At 38.6% G+C, this 22559-nt stretch overlaps 1 protein-coding gene across 6 annotated transcripts in view; it reads right to left on the minus strand.

Annotated features, from left to right (window-relative positions):
* The window catches only part of ATP9B (ATPase phospholipid transporting 9B (putative)), a 116303-nt gene that overhangs the window by 51912 nt on the left and 41832 nt on the right, over window positions 1-22559 (minus strand). For all 6 annotated transcript variants that reach the window (XM_081205789.1, XM_081205788.1, XM_081205792.1 and 3 more), the window contains 4 exons: window positions 19946-20040; window positions 13311-13391; window positions 11565-11640; window positions 9544-9620 (listed from right to left, as the gene is read on the minus strand). In XM_081205789.1, coding sequence (XP_081061915.1) covers window positions 9544-9620; window positions 11565-11640; window positions 13311-13391; window positions 19946-20040 — 329 coding nt within the window. The remainder of the gene's footprint in view (window positions 1-9543; window positions 9621-11564; window positions 11641-13310; window positions 13392-19945; window positions 20041-22559) is intronic.

Consider the following 22559-nt stretch of genomic DNA (forward strand, 5'->3'; position numbering starts at 1 on the left):
ATAGTGACTGGAATTTAAATGAATATATTTTAAAAGACTATTTTAAACCCCTGCAATACTTTGTAGCACATTATCTTTCTCATCTTCCTGTCAGTGCAACAATAGCTCTCATGGCAGCCAAATGATTATACTATTAAACATATAAAGCTTACTTATTATTGATTCTTTACAATACTTTTATAACAATTATTATAGGATTTTGCTTTCGGGGGGGCAACATGGCAATTCATCTTCAAATACAGTATTTTATTTCAGCTTGAACATGCAGAGGTAGTTTCACATGTGCATGCAAACTCCTTTTCTTCTAATTAAAGTAGATCAAGAGTAAACAATGTGGTGCCTTCCAGATGTTTATTATTATTTATTTTACAAGATAAAATGAAGATAAAATAAAAATACAGATTTTAAAAAGAATTAAAACCATTTCTACAACCTCTAAAACCAATAAAATAATTCCTACAACACACACACACACACACACACACACACACACATGTATGTATGTGAGACTCAAGGAATGCTCTCTTAAAAACATCTTCAGTAGGTACCTAAACATCATGACACAGCTAATTTCAGCTGGTAATTAGTTCCCAAGGGATGAGCTGCAACACTAAAAGTCAACAATATTCTTGAAACTACTACTCACAAACCTGATTAGGACTGGGGCCCTGATAATTGGAGGGTCCCCAGACTGGTTGGATGGGAGGTTGCTCTGGTTGTGGTAGCACTCCTTCTGAAAGAGTGGGTATGCAGCTTGGGTTTACTTCTGGAGCCATTGCTGTCACCTGAGGCTCAGGTGGTCTCAGTGGCACGGAGTGCCTTCCATCAGCTTTGGCTGGTGGACCAGCTGCGCCTCTATCTGGACAGGGAAAGCCCAATGGCTGTCATCTATGCTCTGGTAACCTCTAGGTTAGATTACTGCAACGCTTTCTACATGGGGCTGGCTCTGAAGACGGTTCACAAACTTCAGCTGATGCAGAATTCAGCAACCAACCCTGGCCCAACTGCACTGGCTGCCAATTATGTTTCTGAGGCTAATTCAAAGTGCTGGTTTTGACCTTTTAAGCTTTAAATGTCTCAGGACCGCAATACCTCAAGGACCATCTCGCCCAATATGAACCAATCCAGACCCTCAGATCATCACTTGAGGCTCTTCTTTCTGTGCCTCCCCCATGAGACATCCAAAGGGTGGCAACATGAGAATGGGCCTTTTCTGCAGTGGCTCCCTGCTTGTGGAATTCTCTCCCCTGGAAAGTTGGCCTGGCACCCTTGTTTCATGTCTTTATGTGCCAGGCAAAAACATCCTGCTTCTTCCAGGCCTTTAGCTAATTAAACAATCTGTGACCTTTTAAACTATGTGGGAGAGTATTGTTTTTGAAGCTCAATATCAAAAAAACCAAGATCATGGCCACTGGTCCCATCACCTCCTGGCACATAGAAGGGGAAGAAATGGAGGCAGTGAGAGATTTTACTTTCTTGGGTTCCATGATCACTGCAGATGGTGGCAGCAGTCACGAAATTAAAAGACGCCTGCTTCTTGGGAGAAAAGCAATGACAAACCTAGACAGCATCTTAAAAAGCAGAGACATCACCTTGCCAACAAAGGTCCGTGTAGTAAAAGCTATGGTTTTCCCAGTAGTGATGTATGGAAGTGAGAGCTGGACCATAAAGAAGGCTGATCGCCGAAGAATTGAAATCTATCCATTCTTAAGGAAATCAGCCCTGTGTGCTCACTGGAAGGACAGATCCTGAAGCTGAGGCTCCAATACTTTGGCCACCTCATGAGAAGAGAAGACTCCCTGGAAAAGACCAGAAAAGATGGAGGGCGCAAGGAGAAGGGGACGACAGAGGACCAGATGGTTGGACAGTGTTCTCAAAGCTACCAACATGAGTTTGACCAAACTGCGGGAGGCAGTGGAAGACAGGAGTGCCTGGCGTGCTCTGGTCCATGGGGTCACGAAGAGTCGGACATGACTAAATGACTAAACAACAACAACATGTTATGTATTTTTGTGTGGTGTATACTTGTATTTTGTTCCTATGATCCTCGGATAAAGGGTAGTCTAGAAATGTAATAAATAATAATAAATAAATAATCTCCAACCATTGGTCTTGCTGGCTGAGACTGATGTCTAACACATGGAGAACATCATGCAGAAATATTACTCAGGTCATCTGAAGGGGCCCTCCTGCTTCTACCTCACATTGCTGAGATTTGATCTGCAGATATTTAACAAAGTAGTAACTGGTATTCTTCCTCCTGAAATTAGACATGGGCTGGTGATCTTCAGTTCCCAGCACATATTGCAAGACTTTTTTTTCCTCTTACACAATTCTTTCCAGAATAGCTATGTTAAGCCATGTATTATTTTTGTCAAAGCATAATCTCAATATTATGTTTTATGTTGCTTTATTAGGTCTGCAAACGAGACATAATGGCTGGCAACAGCAACCCCACTGTGTGGGAATCCCTGGCTCACATAGAAGCTCCTACAGACATGGAAATTATTCATTACTTATACTTTTTAAAACATATCTATACTAGTTACCTTAATCACTTCAGAAACTGCAACTACATCATGTGCCCACAACCATAAAATAAAATGTTAATGTTAGCTGGCTCTTGCATACTGCGGGAGCTGACAGAATGTCAAGGTAGCCCAGTGTTTTTCAACCACTGTTCCGCGGCACACTAGTGTGCCGCGAGATGTTGCCTGGTGTGCCGTGGGGAAAATTGAAAAATTTGAAAGATTAAAAAAAAAAGTCAAATTTTCGCCCACTAGGCGGGCGCCGGACTGTGTCCACCCTATTTTCCATCCGTCCTGGGTGGGGATCAGATCGGATGGGATCGGATGAGAGCAGACAGGCGGTCCGCTCTCATCCGATTCCCCATAGAGAGCAGCGGGGCTCTGACATCTCCCTCTCCGCACACAGTGCGGAGACGGAGCTGTCATCCGCCGGCTCAGCGGGAATCAGCGGATCAATCCCCGCTGAGCAGAGTACGGTCCGCAACGTTCGATTCCAGGCAGAATATCAGCTTTGTGTTCAGCCAAACAGGCCCAGGTTGCGGACTGAATAAAGTATTTTATAATTTTTCATATTTCTGTTTACTTACTATTTCATAATAAAGTAATTATAAAATACTTTCTTTGTGTTTATTTGATTCCTATTCAAGAGAATTACTTTATATATAGTCAATATAGGCACAGAGTTAAATTTTTTAACATTTTCTAATGGTGGTGTGCCTCGTGATTTTTTTCATGAAACAAGTGTGCCTTTGCCCAAAAAAGGTTGAAAAACACTGAGGTAGCCTAAAATGACAGCATTTAATATATGCAAGAGAAGGTGCGAAAGTTGAAGAGGAAGCATAAATGAATATTTTTAAAGTATCTCTTGTGTGGTGTAATCTATGAAACTGAGGGACACCTTTCCAGCTCAAATATATTCTTGATCTACTATTGCAAAGTTTAAGCAGGCAAGAATTGTGAATTAACCATTCATTTTACATGAAGAAGAATGTGCCTAAATGCTAGTCAAAACACAAAAATTGGGTAACATATTTCGTACAGCCCAATTATCAAAGCTCTGTGTCTGCACATGTCACAGGGAAATAAACAGGGCTTGCAGTTGAAGAATTGTTTGACTGAGGCAACCTTATTCAGTTAATTCAGTTAATTTCCCTTTAGGCTAATTAACAGCTATATATGACCTTTAGCTGTGGCAGATTCCAATCTTACCCAATGAACCAAGTTTTAAGAAATATCTATCCAAATAGGATTGATTACTGATTCATGCATTATGAAGAGCACAATTCAATGCCATTTTAAAGACTGGAATAACGCCCCATAATAAGCTGATTAGACTACAAATGAGATCTTATCCACACAGCCATCACCCTATAATAATGCTGATGTTGCCTTATCTACATTAATCTAAAATTTAAAACCAAATATATCATTTTAGACTGATACTGAAACCTTGCAAAAACTTATGTTCATATCATTTGAATTAAAAGCATATTAAATGGATTCATTAGAAAATTCTCCTCTTTGCCTTGCATTTTCCCGACAATGTCTACATCCTTAGGCTACAAAACAATTTTTATAATTGGTGCAATAAATCACAAAGCATTGACTTAAAGTTAAGAAAAATTGTTGCCTGGGTGATTAAAATACGAAAACAAAATAAATCCTTTTCTAAATTATACGATATCCATACACTTCTTGTTTACACAGGTATGAGTACAGAATTGAGCAATGGCATACTTATATATGAAATCATTATTTATTTAGATGGTTTTACACTTGAAACGTGCTATGGAATTTTTTCTTTGATTTTTCCATACCATAACATAGACATTTTAAATAAGCTCTGCCCTGTGATTAGGGGACACAGATTCAGAATAACTCACTACAGTCACAATTCACACCACAATAATAAGAGAAGATGTTTCTGGCCCCTGTTAACTGGCTATATGGGTTTAGAAAAATATAGGTGCATACTACTGATTCCAAACTTATAGGACTCAAGAATGAACACTTTGAGGAAGCTATAGGAAGCTACAGGAAGTATAAGGAGAATGTAAATCCTGCACAATTAATCAACTATTAAACACAGCTTTCTAAAGTTAACCTTTTCCATACACATGCAACAGGCTAGAAATAAGTTTGAGGGACTAGGTAAACAGGGCTGAAAAGGAACATGTATGGAACAATTCTTCAAACATGTTGTCAGTTTGGGTACCATTTTCTGAAGCAATTCCAATTTATATTGCAAACTTAAACTGGCAACTTTCAATTACTGGATTTGGTTATTAACAGATCCTAAGACTTTACCAATAATTTATAATAAGAAACTGCAACTCACTTTCCCCACATTTATTCTCTTGATCAGCATTTCTAAAGCACACTTTTGCTTACAAAGATAAGATATATAATAATGAAAATAAGAAAAACAACTCATGACTCCAAAATTAGGCAAAACAACAAAAAGCCAAAAGAAATAATTTAGATATAAATAAGGTAACTGAATTCCACTGAATACGGATTCTGATTTCATATACTATTCCTTCTTGATGAAACAAATCAGAGCTGGGATAGCTCAGTACATCATGAGACTCATAATAGCAGGGTCATGGGCTTGAGCCACACATTGGGCAAAAGATTCCTACAATGCAGGGGGACAAACTAGATGACCCTTGTGGTCCCTTCAACTCTACAATTCTATGATTTTATTATTCTATGAAAACTGCTAAACAACCATCTGACAATAGTCTCAGATGTAAATCTCTGTGCCTTAAGATAAAACTATTCACTCATAATAACTACCAGGAGAGACAGAACCATTCATTTTCAACGACACCCATGAATACCTTCGCTGAGTTTTCAGAATTTACTAAGGAACTGATTAAAACATGAATTACAGCTTCCCCACCCAAGTCTGCATGCACAAGACAATTTTCTACTGTTGCCTCCGCACCATCAGCAGCTCTCACATGAGCAGAGAGCTTGCAGAAGTATTGCTAAGTAGGGACCTAACAAAATTTGTAAGATACTAATTAGATCAATTCCATAATCTTCACTATTGCATGTAACATATAGTGGTTATTTGATACTGGTTATATTGAACAGTAACTGAGAGATACTATGCACACCAATAATCTCTGTTTTACCAATTATTTTTCTGAGTGATGGCTTCAGCTCTATTGAGGTCAGGCAAGACTCTACAGCATCCTGGACAGCTCCTTGCGGAGCTCAGGCTGAATACTCCATAACTGAGGCATGGGAGGAAAGAGCTGTAGTACAGAACCTAAATGCTGTTTTAGACTTAGATAGGAGGTGCAGCACCCAGCTTCACCTTCCATGAGAGGAGCCCTTTCAATTATAGGCACACAGCCCACTTTAGGAGTAGTTGACTCAAATGGCATGGCAGTCTCCGACAGACACTATGGGTAGGACTCACCTAACAAATCCCATCAGCAGAAGCCCTGTGCAAGGACTTCCCCTTGAAACTGCCTCGTGGAGGTTGAGAGAACCCTGAAGCAGTACACAGGGGAAGAAGGAGAATAGTTCCATCTGAATCGCTTGTGCTGATCAAAATATTTAATGCAGTGTGACTTTGAATTCCTCCCTATGGATCCACTAGGGCTTCTGAGCAGAAGTCAGAGCAGGCCAATGTGACTTCCTTAGGCTGGAGAGGTAGCAGCACAACTGGGCTCCTCTTGCTTCTCATTTAGTATGTACATCCCTGTTATATGCCAAATCCCTGGCCTCATCCCCCTGAAGATGGGAAATCCAATCCCAGCATCGCAAGAGGGACAACTTTTTGTGCATTCTCATTTGGGGACATCATTTCTCTCCCTTCAAAGTGAAAGAAGAAAACAAGAAATGAAAGACTTCTACCTGGATGGTGGAGTTTTCACACTAATAAGAAACTGCAGAAATGAAGCGAAAATGAATTAAATAATTATACTGCTTTATACATTTTATATACAGTGGTACCTCGGGTTACATATGCTTCAGGTTACATACGCTTCAGGCTACAGACTCCGCTAACCCAAAAATATTACCTCGGGTTAAGAACTTTGCTTCAGGATGAGAACAGAAATCGTGCAGCGGCGGCACAACGGCAGCAGGAGGCCCCATTAGCTAAAGTGGTGCTTCAGGTTAAGAACAGTTTCAGGTTAAGAACAGACCTCCAGAACGAATTAAGTACTTAACCCGAGGTACCACTGTATACATACAAGTGAAAGCTTGATGTTACCTGTTTTTTTCCTATGCTGAATGAGAAAACCACACATTTTTAAGAACTGGTTTAAACTTTTCCCCTAAAACTATGATGCATCCCAGCTGTTCTAATTATGATTGTTTTTTCAGCATTTAACATTTTGCCTCTTTACTGCTGCCTGAAATTATAAGTTTATTTATGTTCACATTTCAGCTGAAGAAACACAACTTTTAATTGTTAACAGATGTAATATCAAAGTATGCTGATTATGTAAATGAAGGCGGGGCGTGTGTTGTCATAATCCTAAAAGCTGCATCACAACTTGTCTATGTGCTACTAATTTACTTGTTTGTTTGTTCCATTTAATCCTTTCTTGATGGCACTCTGTAGCAACACTTGAAAATTATTTTTAGAATAGCTGTTAAATTACAAAGCAACAACCCTTTTTAACCCATACGACCCTAGCTTCCTTATTCTCTTCATCGTGCAGATTTCTTTTATGAAAGCACAATTATAAATAAGGATTTAGTGCAGGATGTTACAGATCCCAAAGAGTCAGCTATTGATAAAATTGCATGGTATAACAGATAATGCCTTTTGGTTATAGATTATCCTATTGTTTATCCACTTCAATGTGTGAGAAGACTTGAAAAATGAATTACTTTTGACCTAGAATTTATTGTTTCTGGAAGAAGTTTTAATTTCACATCAATGCATCAGAGGGAAAATAATTGTGCACACCATAGATGTGCTGATTGTGTTTTGTGCTATTTTAAAATGCAGTTACACAGATTAAAATAATAATAGGGCACTCTAATTCACATAATGGCACATATCACCTGTCTTTTTGTCAATGACACATTTAAAAGCATCTTTTTATTAGAAACACAAATCAATACACTCAAGGGATTGCAATAACTACCCTAGGCAATTTGTATTATCATTTCCTTCTTTATGTTCTGACTCTTAAGTAACTTATTATTATGAATGGCATGAAAATGGCAACCTGTCACAATTGATTTTTTAAGACCAAGGGTTTTGTTCCCCTTCATTCCTTCCTTCTTTTGATATAACTATCTTCCTACGAAATAAAGGTTCAATTTATAAAAGGCAATCTCAAGTTTCAGCTCATGATAGCTGAAATGTCTTTTTAATGGTCCTTAGAAAGATTATTACCTGGGATTAGCAGCTATCTGCATAGTTTTGACTGTAATTTCCCTCCTCCAACCAGGCAGGATACAAAAATAATTAATCAATTAATTATGAAAGAATGAATGAATTAATGAATCTGAAAAGCAGATCTTAACACGACAGGCAGGTTGATGCAGGATAACGTGGTATTTTTGGTACCCCGGCACCAAGACATTTAGGACTTTAATACAGGGATGGATGACATATTTTGGCCTGAGAGGTGTATTCACCCTTGGCCAATCCTCTGGGGACTGCATGCCAGCAGTGGGTGTGGCCATCCTACAAATCCACATGTGAACACCAAAACAGCCCCACACACTCCTTTAGCAGATGCGCTAAACAAGGTTACTGATCTGATAATCGAATAAGGGGCAATTTGTACCTCCTAGCCCAGCACTGCACCCATTTTAACTTTTTATCCTTTTTTTATTACCACCAAAATTAGTAGGGTCTTGGACACCAGGAAAATTAATGGTATTAAAGAGCTAAGAGGTCTAGGAGGAAACAACAGTTTGCACTCACTTAGGTTTACCAGAGAGGGGCAAGTCAGTTTCAGTGCTAAACACAAGCAATAAGCCAGACTGAAATAGGATTAGATTCTAGTCGTGGGCTTAGCACTGATAATTTATTATCCCCCAAAGGCCTAGAACTGACAAAATACCACTATCTAGAATACCAAAACCTGTGTAATCATCAATGAGCTGAATTCAGAAAGAAATCTTCTCAATTAAAAATTAAAAAATGGGCGGGAGGGAGCTAATGAAGCATTAGCAGGCTGAGAAAACTCACTCTACGAGCAGGTGTATTTCACGGACGCTCGAAATGTTTTCCCGAAACAACAATTTTCAAACACAAAAGCTAACCTCAAAAAAATTAAGCACCACACTAATCATAACTGAACAGCATCTTATAACCTCAGCAATGCTTCTTCCCCACTGTTTGGGCCTTACACCTCTCCTCACTACTTCTAATGGGTCCACAACTCAACTGAGTCCTGCAAGGCTTGTTTATTTTATGCTAGTAAGTCACTGACTCGTGATGTCCTATGTCCCCCTTAAGAGACCCACTCCAACTTGAGAAACACTGCAATAAAGGCCATAACTGAATACCATTTGGATGAAATCCAATGTTAATCACACTCAATGCCAGACCCATTGAAGCCAATGAAATTAAGACCATTAATTTCAGTGAGTGTACACTGAGTAAGTCTTAGCTGGAGATCACCCTTTATCTGAATTTTCACCACACACATAATAATATACATTCCCCAGGTTTTAAGCATGCCACCTTTATGCACTGCCCAAAATAATTATGAGTAACAAGAAGTAATTTAAAAACTGACCAATGAAACACCAAAATGATGAAATGGAAGCATGTTCCATTGCCGGAAAAGCTAATCTAGTACAGTACTGTAAAGCACAGATGGGAAACTATTTTCAATAGAAATAAATACAATAAGCAAAATTTAGGACAAGTAATCAGGTGTACCGGCTGAATTGGTGGAGAATCCTAATATATGAATTTAATCCTCTCTTTAGCATGAAAAACAAATACATAGGAAAGGTAAAGATTTTCAGAATTTTAAAGGCATTTAGTCCAGCACTCTTTCTAATCAAACCAGCCTACCTTATTCTTTGGATTGGAGGTGTTCATTACACTCCGAGTCTCTTTTCCGGTATAAATAACAACACCAATTACTGTTCCTGCAATAAATAAAACAAAGAAAACTGTTTATAAGAAAACTTTAACATTTGGGAAATAAAATGTTAAAAATGGTAATATAATTATTCATGCAGCTATCATAAAAATAGAAACTTTCATCTTAGATTTAGATTTAGATTTAGATAAATTTATTGTCATTGTCCGTATATACACAGTATACACAACAATGAAAATCCAACACCCACCCAAAGACCGGGTTCACATATACATTTGCACGTATCTCCGACACTCTCATCCTATTCAGACATAATCTATAAAACATAACATAATCCAGAATATAACATGACCTATTAAGGCATAACATAACCTAAAACCTAAAACATAACCTAAAACCTATCTCATTCCTTCCTACTCTCTGCTTGCTAAACCTTGCAACTGGCCCTGAGACCATTATTTAGTGCAATCAGAGATCTTGGATAGAAACTATTCAGAAGGCGTGTGGTTCGTGTTTTCATTGTCCTATATCTTCTGCCCGAAGGCAATAGTTCAAAGAAGTTGTGAGCAGGATGGGTGGGATCTCTCAGGATATTATATGACTTCTTCAAAATGCGAGACGTGAAGATCTCATCCAGGGTTGGTAGTCGGAGCCCAATAACATTCTGGGCAATTTTAATTGTTCTCTGTAAAGCTTTTTTATCCGTTTCAGAGCTGCTCCCATACCACGATAATATACTATAGGTTAAGACACTCTCAATGGTACTATGATAATAGGACAGAAGTAGGTGCTGGGATAGATTCAGTCCCCTGAGCATTCTCAGGAAATACAACCTCCCCTGCACCTTCCTCACAACCATATTAGTATTGTTGATGTAGAAAACTACTACAGTGGTGCCCCGCAAAACGAATGCCTCGCAAGACGGAAAACCCGCTAGACGAAAGGGTTTTCCGTTTTTGAGCTGCTTCGCAAGACAATTTTCCCTATGGGCTTTTTCGCTCCCCCCCTTTTTCTAAGCCGCTAATAGCCTTTTAGCCGCTAATCCGCTAAGCCTTTAATAGCCGCTAAGCCTTTAATAGCCGCTAAACCACTAATAGCGCTAATCCGCTAATCCGCTAATAGGGTTGCTTCGCAAGACGAAAAAAACGCTAGACGAAGAGACTCGCGGAACGGATTAATTTCGTCTTGCGAGGCACCACTGTACGGTGGTACCTCGGGTTAAGTACTTACAGTGGTACCTCGGGTTACATACACTTCAGGTTACATACGCTTCAGGTTACAGACGCCACTAACCCAGAAATAGTACCTCGGGTTAAGAACTTTGCTTCAGGATGAGAACAGAAATTGCACGGCGGTGGCACGGCAGGCCCCATTAGCTAAAGTGGTGCTTCAGGTTAAGAGCAGTTTCAGGTTAAGAACTGACCTCCGGAACGAATTAAGTACGTAACCAGAGGTACCACTGTACCAGAGATCTGTTCTTAACCTGAAACTTCTTAACCTGAAGCACCACTTTAGCTAATGGGGCCTCCCGCTGCTACTGCACCACCGGAGCACAATTTCTGTTCTCATCCTGAAGCAAAGTTCTTAACCCGAGGTACTATTTCTGGGTTAGCAGAGTCTGTAACCTGAAGTGTATGTAACCTGAAGCGTATGTAACCCGAGGTACCACTGTACAATAAAATATTGTGGGCTCGTTCACATCTTTTATCTGCCTATGTAATGACCCGTCTGGTCATTTGACAACCCTTGTGTATCTAACATAACGACTATTTGAGGGTAGTTAATAGTATGGAGTGACTTCACGTAAATATTTTTCAACTTTCCACTAGGCTATACAGTGCCCACCCCACTTACACGTGCATTGCATTCCAGGTCACCACACGCATAATTTCATATGTGAAATAGCATAAAGTCTAAATGCCTATTTTCCCCTGCTTTCCAGTTGTCTCTCCCACTCTCTCTCCACATCAATAAAGCATGCATTGTTTACCTGAGGCAACAACTGTGCTTGCCCATAATGTATTTTCTATGCTTAGGCTTTCATGAACTGTTGGGTCGCTGTCTTCCTGTTAAAAACAAAGCCAACTTGTAAAACTATTTTTCAATAATACTGTATAATCATACATACATGCATGTATGGGGAAATATTGCCTCTAACAATATTGTATACGCACACATTCATAATGGACTAGCATTTAAAGATCATTAGGATTTTTATATGGTAATAAATGTCAGATAAAATTGTGAGAAAATTATAATAAATATTTTTTTCAAAATATACACAATTGTTTAGAATTAAATATTGCATCTAGAATTTAATTGATTTAAGTGGTTAACTTAAAACAATTTGGTCTCACTGATGTGAATCAAGTGAATTTCATTGGGATGGACTGAGCAATCCAAACCACCACATCTGTTGGCAGGGAGGGGTTTGACTGAATCATTATATATCCCCCTTACTAAAAAGGGGCCCATGGTGGCAGAAAACCCCACCACTTGCATGGAGGGCAGAGAGCAATGGGAATAATGCTCAACAAAAAGCTCCTCCTTCAGTCTTCTCTCATCTCCACCCACGGATTACCTGTCCCAGTACCTGCAACTCCGCTCAGCAAATACACTAAACCAATACATGTATGCCTTGCGAAAAACTCGAAATAGAGCCTGGAGCAACAGCACCCGTGCTCACTTGGGCCAAAGTCCCAGAATGACACAGAGGTAATGGGACATTAGTCAGCAGTTTAGGGTAAAGGCAAAGGACCCCTAGATAGTTAAGTCCAGTCAAAGGCGACTATGGGGTGCAGTGCTCATCTTGCTTCAGGCCGAGAGAGCCGGCGTTTGTCCACAGACAGCTTCCCGGGTCATGTGACCAGCATGACTAAACCGCTTCTGGCTCATGGAGAACTGTGACAAGTGCCAGAGCTCACAGAAACGGTGTTTACCTTCCCGCTACAACGGTACCTATTTATCTACTTGCACTGGCGTGCTTTCGAACTACTAGCTTGGCAGAAGCTGGGACAGAGCAACGGGAGCTCACCCTGTTGCGCGGATTAGAACTGCCAACCTTCCGATCGGCAAGCCCAAAAGGCTCAGGGGTTTAGGCCACAGTGCCACCCGCATCCCTTGAGGATGTTTAGGAGTGCTTTTGGAGCCATCTTTCTGAATGAAGGGCCAGGCGACCTCTGCAGTAAAGGGTGCCTATCAGCAGCTTTGGACGGTATGTCAACTTCCTGCCCTGGGCTCTTTTGGTAGGAAGGACAGGATATAAATTCAGTAATTGTTCCTTTTCCTGGACAGAAATAGCTTGGCCACTGTGAACTCATGTTTAGACCCGAATTTGGAGAATGCTGTGATGAGTGGTGATGACTGTTTTTTTTCACTGGATCCGTACCACATCACTGCTAAGATATCTTAGCAGTGCCTATTAGCCACCTTAGCAGACTGCCTATTAGTCACCAAGCCAATTTTAATATATTTTTGCTTACATATAAAGTTCTAAACAACTCTGGACTTGCAAATGTCACTCTGTATTAATTTCTAGGTGATACATTGCATAACCCTCATATTTATGGTTGCTAAATTCCTTCTGAGAAGTGTGGAATAGCAGCTTAACTGGTCATTCTCTTTCTTGAAAACAGTAAAATACAGCTCGAGAATTTCAGAGCTAACTTGCATTAAATATTATTTTCTTTTAATATATTACATGCTTGAGACAAAGTGATATAGTAATAATACTTACCCGTGTAAAGGTACCTTCAAAGCTGTGAATATCCATTTGTGGCTTCTGAGCATAAACATATGCATTGATTGAAAAAAGATCCTAGAACAGATAATTTTGAAATATCCATGTATCAAAATGCCACTAATACCGTCAGCAATAAGGCTAATTGGTTAATTGGGACTTGGGTATTGTTACGGATGTTGGAGAGCTGTTGGTTTTTTTGCATATTTATTTTAGATTTTGTTGTGGTTTATGTGTAAATTATTCAGTATGTCTTTGTATTTTTTGATGTTTAATGTAGTTTATGACTACATTTGTTATGTTGTAGCTATGTATTTTTTTTTTCATGCCGTAAGCCACCTTGAGCATGGTTTGAACTGTGGAAAGGCGGCATACAAATAAAATTATGTATGTAATTGGTTATATCAAATGGTGTTTCTCAGGAGATGGAAGGGCTTTTGAAGAGGCATATGTCAGTGGAACGGGGAGACTACAACAAAGGGTCCCTCAAGCCTTGAGAGGAGACTGCAGCGCTGCAGAGAGAGAATCCCACTTCCACTAATGGATATATTCACTGGCTTAAAGAGAATCATATCAGTTGGACAGAGACAATTCAATATTCTTCCCCATAGGTATCTTATAGGGATCAGTACTGCCCTGTTGCTCTCTTCCCTCTCCATCTCACTGTACATGCGCAGAAGCAGCATACCACAACATTACAATTTATAGCACAAAATTTCCCTATCTGTGTACTAGACATTACTTGAGATTATGCACTGGGAAATGATTATTTGTTGGGCATTTATTTTTTTCTTGGGCTAAAACCAATACTTAATTAATTGCTCACAGATAAAGGTATATTAAAAAGTGTTTAACAGCACATGCCTAGACCTTAATCCCTATCAACCTTTTTTTAAAAAAATATTTTCACAGATGGAGATCAAAAGGTAAATGACAATCTTGAAATACTAACTGATGCATATACATAGTCTAGTTTGCTTCTGCTTTCTAAACTCAAGTACAAGAAATAAAATGCCACTAGAGATATAATATGCATATTTTTCCTCTTCAAAATACCTGCAAGTCACAGTTTTATAGAGGAAAGCAGCAATTTATACAGGCATTTGTTTTGAATACCTGTACAATATAGAGTAAAATAATAATACATTCTCGCACCCATATACAAAATGTTTACAAAATGAGACTCAGATTCCACTGGCTCACAGTAGTTTCTCACTTCCTGGTCTCCCTTGGTGCATATGTTGTTTATGGAATTTTCCCTGGCCATATGGTGATCTTATCCACCTTTGTAATTCCTGTGGTTATTCAGTTATATATCCTCAGCGTCATCTAGGGATCTTGAACATTTCCACACTGAGGTGTGTATCTCAGGCACAGTAGTTCTTATATTATGATGTTATAATTATTTGTGGGAGATGCTGTTGTGAATTTGTATATCAGTATCTTTCATTACTGTCTATTATTGCCAAATATCCCCCCCCCTTTTTTTTTAAACCCAGAAACCAATCTACTCGGATTAATGTATTCAACTAACATCACATACAGTGGCACCCACTGGAATCACAACTACAACTCTGGCATGTTTTCCTGTAACACTTTGTTTCACAGGGAGAAATGGGCAAGGAGTATATGTATGGGGGAATATAGTTTTGCATTCACTTTGTTGAAAAACCAGTAAAATTATATTTAAAAGGATGTATTCAAATTTCTCCTCATTGCATAAGCAAACAATATGGAGAATGTTTCACTTTCCAAGTGGCTGTATGTCCACCACAGTAAATGGCCACTGACTGCATCCTTTGCTCCAGGCAAGTAGTAATTTGAACATAGGAACCAGTTTCAATGCATAGAAGTCCCCACTGCACATGATTAATCTTCATAATAAAAAAAAAGAGTGCTAATCCAAAGCGCAACAATTGAAATGTAAGGTGCATAGCCTTATGTTGTGTTTGTGAGCATGAAAACACCCCTTTCGTAGTTGGGGGGCCTCAAGTGCAGACAGTTCCTGCCTCCCCATCATCCTTTTAGCTGTGTGAGTTGAAAAAGCATAGCTATGCTCAGGGATGTTTGGATCAGGTGTACATGTGGTTATTTGAAAAGTATCAGCAGTAAAAACTAAGCACTTGTAAACACACACATTTTCTATCAGGCATAACTGTTAGATTAAAATGTGATTATGACTATTAAATATAGTTCTCTATATACATTTTTAAAGAAAAGCAAGCAAAAGTTCCTAACACAATCAACAAGTAAATTTATCAGGATGTTTCCATTTAGTTTTAAAAGACTGCAACTCTAACCATAGCTTCTTCTTCACATTCTGCTGAATTATTTATGCTTGCTCATATATTTTATTCATATTTTAAGAGAGCAAATCAGATTTCAACATCTTCCATTACAAATCATCTGTTTTTATGCTAAATCATCAACCATTTATTGTAAGCTTTCACACAAACTTCCATTCAGTGCATTTTTGTTCTTCTAAGTTAGTTTTCATCAGCCTCTTGAGAAATAATTCATATGAAACTAATACACATGTGGTGTCCTATATCTTCATCATTCAGTTCTTCTCAATCTGTTATCACCTACAATTTAGATAATCCAGGCTATTATGTGCTTTATTGTGCACAGAAAAATAAGAGTCTCAGTACAGCAGAAAACTAATACCACACACATACTTGTAATACAAAAAAAACTATTAATGAAGTGAGCCAAGCACGAAAGTTTTTTTTTTACTTTACATACTCTCATGCTTTGCAGAAATGGTTAAGCTGTGAACAAACGAGATCACTTTAACATTTGCCGTTTTCCTTGAAACAGCATAGCCATCACATCTAAATTGTCAAAAGCAAGGAAAGAGCTAGTTATATATCATGAAAAAATGATATACCCAAAGCCTCCATGACAAACTTCAAAATTAGAGAGAGTAAATGTTTATTGTTGATTCTATACCTCTGTCACCATGCAATTTATTTTAAAACTAAGACTAAAACAATAATGTTTCTAAACTTATTGATTCTCATACACTGTCACTTATGTTTTTTAGACAAGAGAAAATTAAGACCATTTGAATTGGCAAATGTAAGTTAAAAGTAAGGGGACTTACAACACATTGTATCATGGAAATATAAGATTTAAACAATTATTAGAGAGAGGTTGTTTAGCTGAACATCTCCGTCTAACTTACAGGGAAGCATTTTGTAAGGATGCATCTAATTGTTTGCATAAGTCATGAAAGAACTAAATGATGGCACAATAATGACAATGTTTTCCTCTACAGTTCACAATAATAATTTAGAAATCACTCTAGAGTTATCAATAATGTAGAAAAACCTCCTCTATTAGGTCAAGGGCAACATTTGTTCACCTTACTTAAAGATCATTAAAATACATCCTTAATCATAACATGGAGTTCATTACAAATAAAATTGCCTCTGGTTCAATAAAACTAATTAAATGTAAATGGTATTGTTTACTGCTGTATGGATCTTTTGATATAAATCAGCAAGTCACCATTTATTGAAAATTACAGTGACCTCATTGCTGCTAATAAATTTCCGTGATCATTTAAGCCAGAGAAGAATATCCCAGAATGTGCACAGTGCAGAAAGACACTATCCCACATATGACTATGAAACCAAGAAACCTAACCTGGGTGTTACAGTTCTTACAGCTCAGCCATCATTAAATGACTTGTTGAAATTTTAATTCTCTGATCACATTAAGTGGTTTTGGAAGACAACAAAATCTGTACTGATCATCTTTGGTGGTGTCATCTGTTCTTTAAGAAAGCTCTAAAGGTTTACCGGTTTATTTATTCTGGGTGTCACTGTGGATAAGGTTACAGTCCTACATTGATGATGGAACTGACAGCCCATGACAACACAAGATACAATCCTTTACATCGGATAACTACAGAAATCAAAATGAGTGACAGTTATGGACAGTGTATGTTAACTACATGACTATATTGCTTAGTCTACATCTATGCATGCTCTGTTTCTTTTCCTTTAACTACTACTTTAAATATTAAAAGGAGTGCAATTTCCCAATACTTTTAGGGCGCATGTAGCTGTATCCTTTTTTTACGTGAATTGTGACTACTTAGAACTAGTCTTGTTTAACCCATTTATTCAATGAAAGCTTGACTTTTAAAAGATTTATGTTCTCTATATTAGTAACCTCATATGTTATCCCAGAGGTCAGGGCTGAATCCTTGTTAGTGGCATTAAGAATGTACCGGAGTCCAAATTAAACCCTGTTGCTGAGGGTTAAACATTTCCTGAAAGTTAAGTTTTCTGACTTGGAAAACCCACTTCCTAATTTTGATCACTTCTCCATTAAGGGGTGGGGGCACTCTCTGTCCTCAGAATCATGTGTAAGCATTTGGAATTGGTTAGTCAAGTGCTTCCCTAAGGACTAGGTCACTGGAGTTGTTGAGGCACAGAATTAAATAAGCTTTATCTTGTATAAAGGAGGACATGTGTACTCAAAAAGCTCTCGGACATCTATACTTTTGCTTGCTATTTCCGTGGATGAAGCTAGGAGACAGTAGGCAGCAACTGCTACTGTCTCTCATCAATCCTCCATAAAGGGTGAAAGATTTAAAAATGCCTTGCAAAAACTTTTACAGAATTACTGATTTCTCTAATGCCTGAATATTTTATGTTCTGTGGACTGCAGGAGAAAGTGGCAGTAGGATGAGATCTTAAACAGGCAAAGCTGCAATGACTGCAGCGAATGTGGACTGTAGCAGAGGTGAAATTATGAAGCATCTCCTCAGCCATTTTAGAAGCAGCCCAGCAGGTGGCATTCAAGAATTACTGTAAAACTGAATCAGCCCATCCTCAGCAAAATACAATTCATTTGCTTACATGATAACCAGGGAATCATACAATCACAATTTGTGTGTGTGCGTGAGCACTGGGGGTTATAAATATATATGACTCAGATGAACTTTGGTGGCAACTATTAAACTGCAAGGATTTTGAAGCATTTCATACAATAGGGTTTAGTTAAAAATACACAATTTGAGAGCTTTTAAGTATCTTTGTTTTAAGAAAATCAACTCAGCTGCCCTTCTCCTGACTCAGTTATTTGGTACCATAGATGCTGTTCAGGACTGCAGCATCTCTCTCAGTCACAGACACAATGTGATTATTCCATTCTCCCACACAAATTACCCTCTAAGGTCATTTAACAAATTTTGGTGATTCCCGTGACAAATTGTCTCTGAGGTATTTGTAGCTCTTGTATTTGCAGCATGGCTGTACTCACATATACCTGATTATGTAAAGTAACCCTACCAAATGAATGCTGTAAACATGGCTCCCATAGTTTCTACAATAGCAGTAACTCCAGAAAGGGTTGCTATTCCAAAGAACAAAAATCCTTTGGATTCAAGATACTGCATATATTTCAAACAAATATGAGTTTCAAACAAATAGCAGCATCACTATAGCTGCACATTATTGGTTTTATTTCAGAAAAAACCTGAGAAATGCATTTACTATTTACTGGGTTAAGCGGCAGTACTATTCTTTCACACTAAATAAAAAAAAGACACTCAAAGTAGCAAATACATCACACTTAAAAAAAATTTAAAAACTATATTTTCAGCACAAACTGGTGCATATTTTATTCAAAATGGAGTCTCACTGTTTTCAATGTAACTTAGTGACTGTGCTTATAATTTCAGCCTTAATCTAATTTGTTAATTTCAACTGTGGATTTCATCACACAGGTGAATAGAGCAGACCATAGTTTATCTTGTTTGAAGGCACACCTGGGTGACTATAGCTGTCAGGTCACAGAAGGTAAATAAGAATGCTCTAAGTTATTTTCTGTTAGAGTAATGTCACAACTAACTGGAAATAGCCACTGAAGTCCCTACTTTCATTTAGCCAGATGTTTCCAGCTTTATGGTACATATTCTGTATTTCAGGACCAACACACACTGTAACTAAAATCCAAATTGTTGTCTTAGGCTTGCACATGTCTAGTGGGATTTTAGGTTTTTCCCTTTGAACTCATTCCTCATTTCACCTTAAGAACTGCTTTTGAAACTTCTTCCAATTTCAAAATCATTCAGCCATGCTGCCTGAGAAACAAATCAGATATCCCTAGGATAACATGTAACAACTTGTACAGTTTGAAATTAAAATATTTATATTCTACTCATTCCATGCTTGAGGTGCCTTACAACCATAATTATGAACAGCCACTATTTATAAAAACAAAAAAATACAAGCAAGCAAACCATTAGAAAACAACAGCTTGTATATACCAATTCTACATTTTCTCTTTGAAAGACCACCTTTCAATAAATACTGTAAGCATGTTCAATACACTGACAATATTAAAACAATAATTCTTGTCATATTTCCTTGAGCACCACTTTAAATTTAATTACCCGGGCATACAGTAACAGAGAATATAATTAGTGGGTCTCCAGTAAATGCTGCTACTCCAACTTTAGTGTCTTCTGATTTTATATATACTTACTGTTTATGGAAAGTCAGTGTTATGCACATACAATTTTTTGATCTGGAAATTTTAAACACAACTTCTTCATAACATGTATCTGCAGAAGTCACAGTGAAAGAAGTGAAATGTATAACTACAATGCTTACCCCTAAAGCTGGCAATCTCTGTGTGCAACTAACAGCAACTTTTAGTTTCCAGTCTGTTTCACCATCTAGCTGATCAGTTCGGATAAAACATGAACCTTAAAAATGCAAAAGAAACAAAAACATGACAGATGTTTTAGATCCCATTAAAATGGAAATGGACATAAACTATGGAAGCGTTGCTTTTGAAATGTCTTACAGCAACGTTCTTAACTCTAGTAGGGCACAGGGAAACAAACAGGAAGATTCCTATAGACACAGTGCAAGAGCCAAAGGCATGTGTATGCAAAGTTTTTCTTGAGTTTCCTGAACCTTTTTAAACTTCACAAAGTTAACATTTTAGGATTCTCACGTCTGACTTGCCTTGGTAGCCAGCAAAACTATATGGCTTCTACTGCTCTTCCTTCAACCCAAGAGAGAGGGGCAAAGTGCTGTCCCTGCAGTTGTGCTAGACCACACATCTTCAACCCTTTCAGACCCAGGACCCACTTTAAACCCAAACATGCATTTAGGGACCCATTTCTTAATCTTTTGCCATATATTTGTTTGGTGGTAGTGCTCCTGCTATGACCCACCTCGGATCACGTCACAACCCACCAGTTGAAGAGCAGTGTGATAGAGAAGCTACTGCCTTCAGAGGGACTCTACTTCTTGAAGTCACTGCTTTCAAACTCCAGTGGCACTATAGGCATGAGCTTACCGCCTTTTTTTCAGAGCTTGTGAGCATTGTGCTTGCATTCGGACTGGGCTTTTGAAGCACTCTGAAGCAGAAGAATCTCTTTGAAGCCTGAGCACTCATCTTGTAAATGAGAGGCACAAATACAAGATGGGTGACACCTGGCTTGAGATCAGTACATGTGAAAAGGATCTAGGAGTCTTGGTTGACCACAAACTTGACATGAGCCAACAGTGTGACGTGGCAGCTAAAAAAGCCAATGCAATTCTGGGCTGCATCAACAGGAGTATAGCATCTAGATCAAGGGAAGTAATAGTGCCACTGTATTCTGCTCTGGTCAGACCTCACCTGGAGTACTGTGTCCAGTTCTGGGCACCACAGTTCAAGAAGGACACTGACAAACTGGAACGTGTCCAGAGGAGGGCAACCAAAATGGTCAAAGGCCTGGAAACGATGCCTTATGAGGAACGGCTAAGGGAGCTGGGCATGTTTAGCCTGGAGAAGAGGAGGTTAAGGGGTGATATGATAGCCATGTTCAAATATATAAAAGGATGTCACATAGAGGAGGGAGAAAGGTTGTTTTCTGCTGCTCCAGAGAAGCGGACACGGAGCAATGGATCCAAACTACAAGAAAGAAGATTCCACCTAAAAATTAGGAAGAACTTCCTGACAGTAAGAGCTGTTCGACAGTGGAATTTGCTGCCAAGGAGTGTGGTGGAGTCTCCTTCTTTGGAGGTCTTTAAGCAGAGGCTTGACAACCATATGTCAGGAGTGCTCTGATGGTGTTTCCTGCTTGGCAGGGGGTTGGACTCGATGGCCCTTGTGGTCTCTTCCAACTCTATGATTCTATGATTCTATGATTCACTCTGAAGCCCATGGTAAGGTCAAAGACAAACACACTCATCTCTCACTTTGTGCTTTTGTTAATACAGTGGTACCTCAGGCTACATACGCTTCAGGTTACATACGCTTCAGGTTACAGACTCCGCTAACCCAGAAATAGTGCATCAGGTTAAGAACTTTGTTTCAGGATGAGAACAGAAATCGTGCTCCGGCGGCACGACGGCAGCAGGAGGCCCCAGTAGCTAAAGTGGTGCTTCAGGTTAAGAACAGTTTCAGGTTAAGAACGAACCTCCGGAAAGAATTAAGTACTTAGCCTGAGGTACCACTGTACATAGACTCACTCCTGGTGAACCCATTTTTGGACTCCTGTTTAACTTAGTAGAGAATGTATCAGCCAAGGTTTTTCTAGCAAATCAGTTTTCCAATATAAGGACCAACCAGCAGACAAAACTTAAGGGGAAAATTTTCAGTCTTCATGTACTAGCTACATATTAAATGAACTTACTAGGGATGACCAGCACAAACTGACTCTATGTGCTTGGGCAATTGACTGAGCCACTGGCAGCCAGAGGCTAGATCCAGTGGGCTACCAGCTGGTCAATCCTGCTGAGGAAACAGACTATATCATAAACACAAATCTATTGTGTAATAATCCTAGTAGACAACTCTACTTTCATCTTGGAAAATTGCTGCCCAAATGTGCACTGGCAAAAATCCATCTTCTCTTATGTGGCTTGAATCATTTTACATTGCCAAGTAAATGCTCACTTGTAGCCTGATTCAAGTGTCAATTTCTCAGAAATAATGGGGAATGATGGAATTAAGAATGGTGTGTTCAAGAATGAGATTAAATCAATACATTTTTGGTGCCATACTCAAAGGTCCCTGATGCAAGTAAAATCTAACTAAACCAGCAATTTAAGACTGAAGGCACCTGAAATTATAACTAACCTAAAGGTGGAATTTTCACACAATACTCTCTCAGAAGAACTTACAATGTCCAATGTCTACACTATTTTATAAAACATGTAAGAAATAAAACTTTTTTTTAAAGACACTTTCATAAAGTACTAAATTTCAAACAATGCTAAATAAAAC

This window comes from Podarcis bocagei, assembly GCF_964188305.1.
Source record: "Podarcis bocagei genome assembly, chromosome: 8".
In the NCBI taxonomy this organism is placed as follows: domain Eukaryota; kingdom Metazoa; phylum Chordata; class Lepidosauria; order Squamata; family Lacertidae; genus Podarcis; species Podarcis bocagei.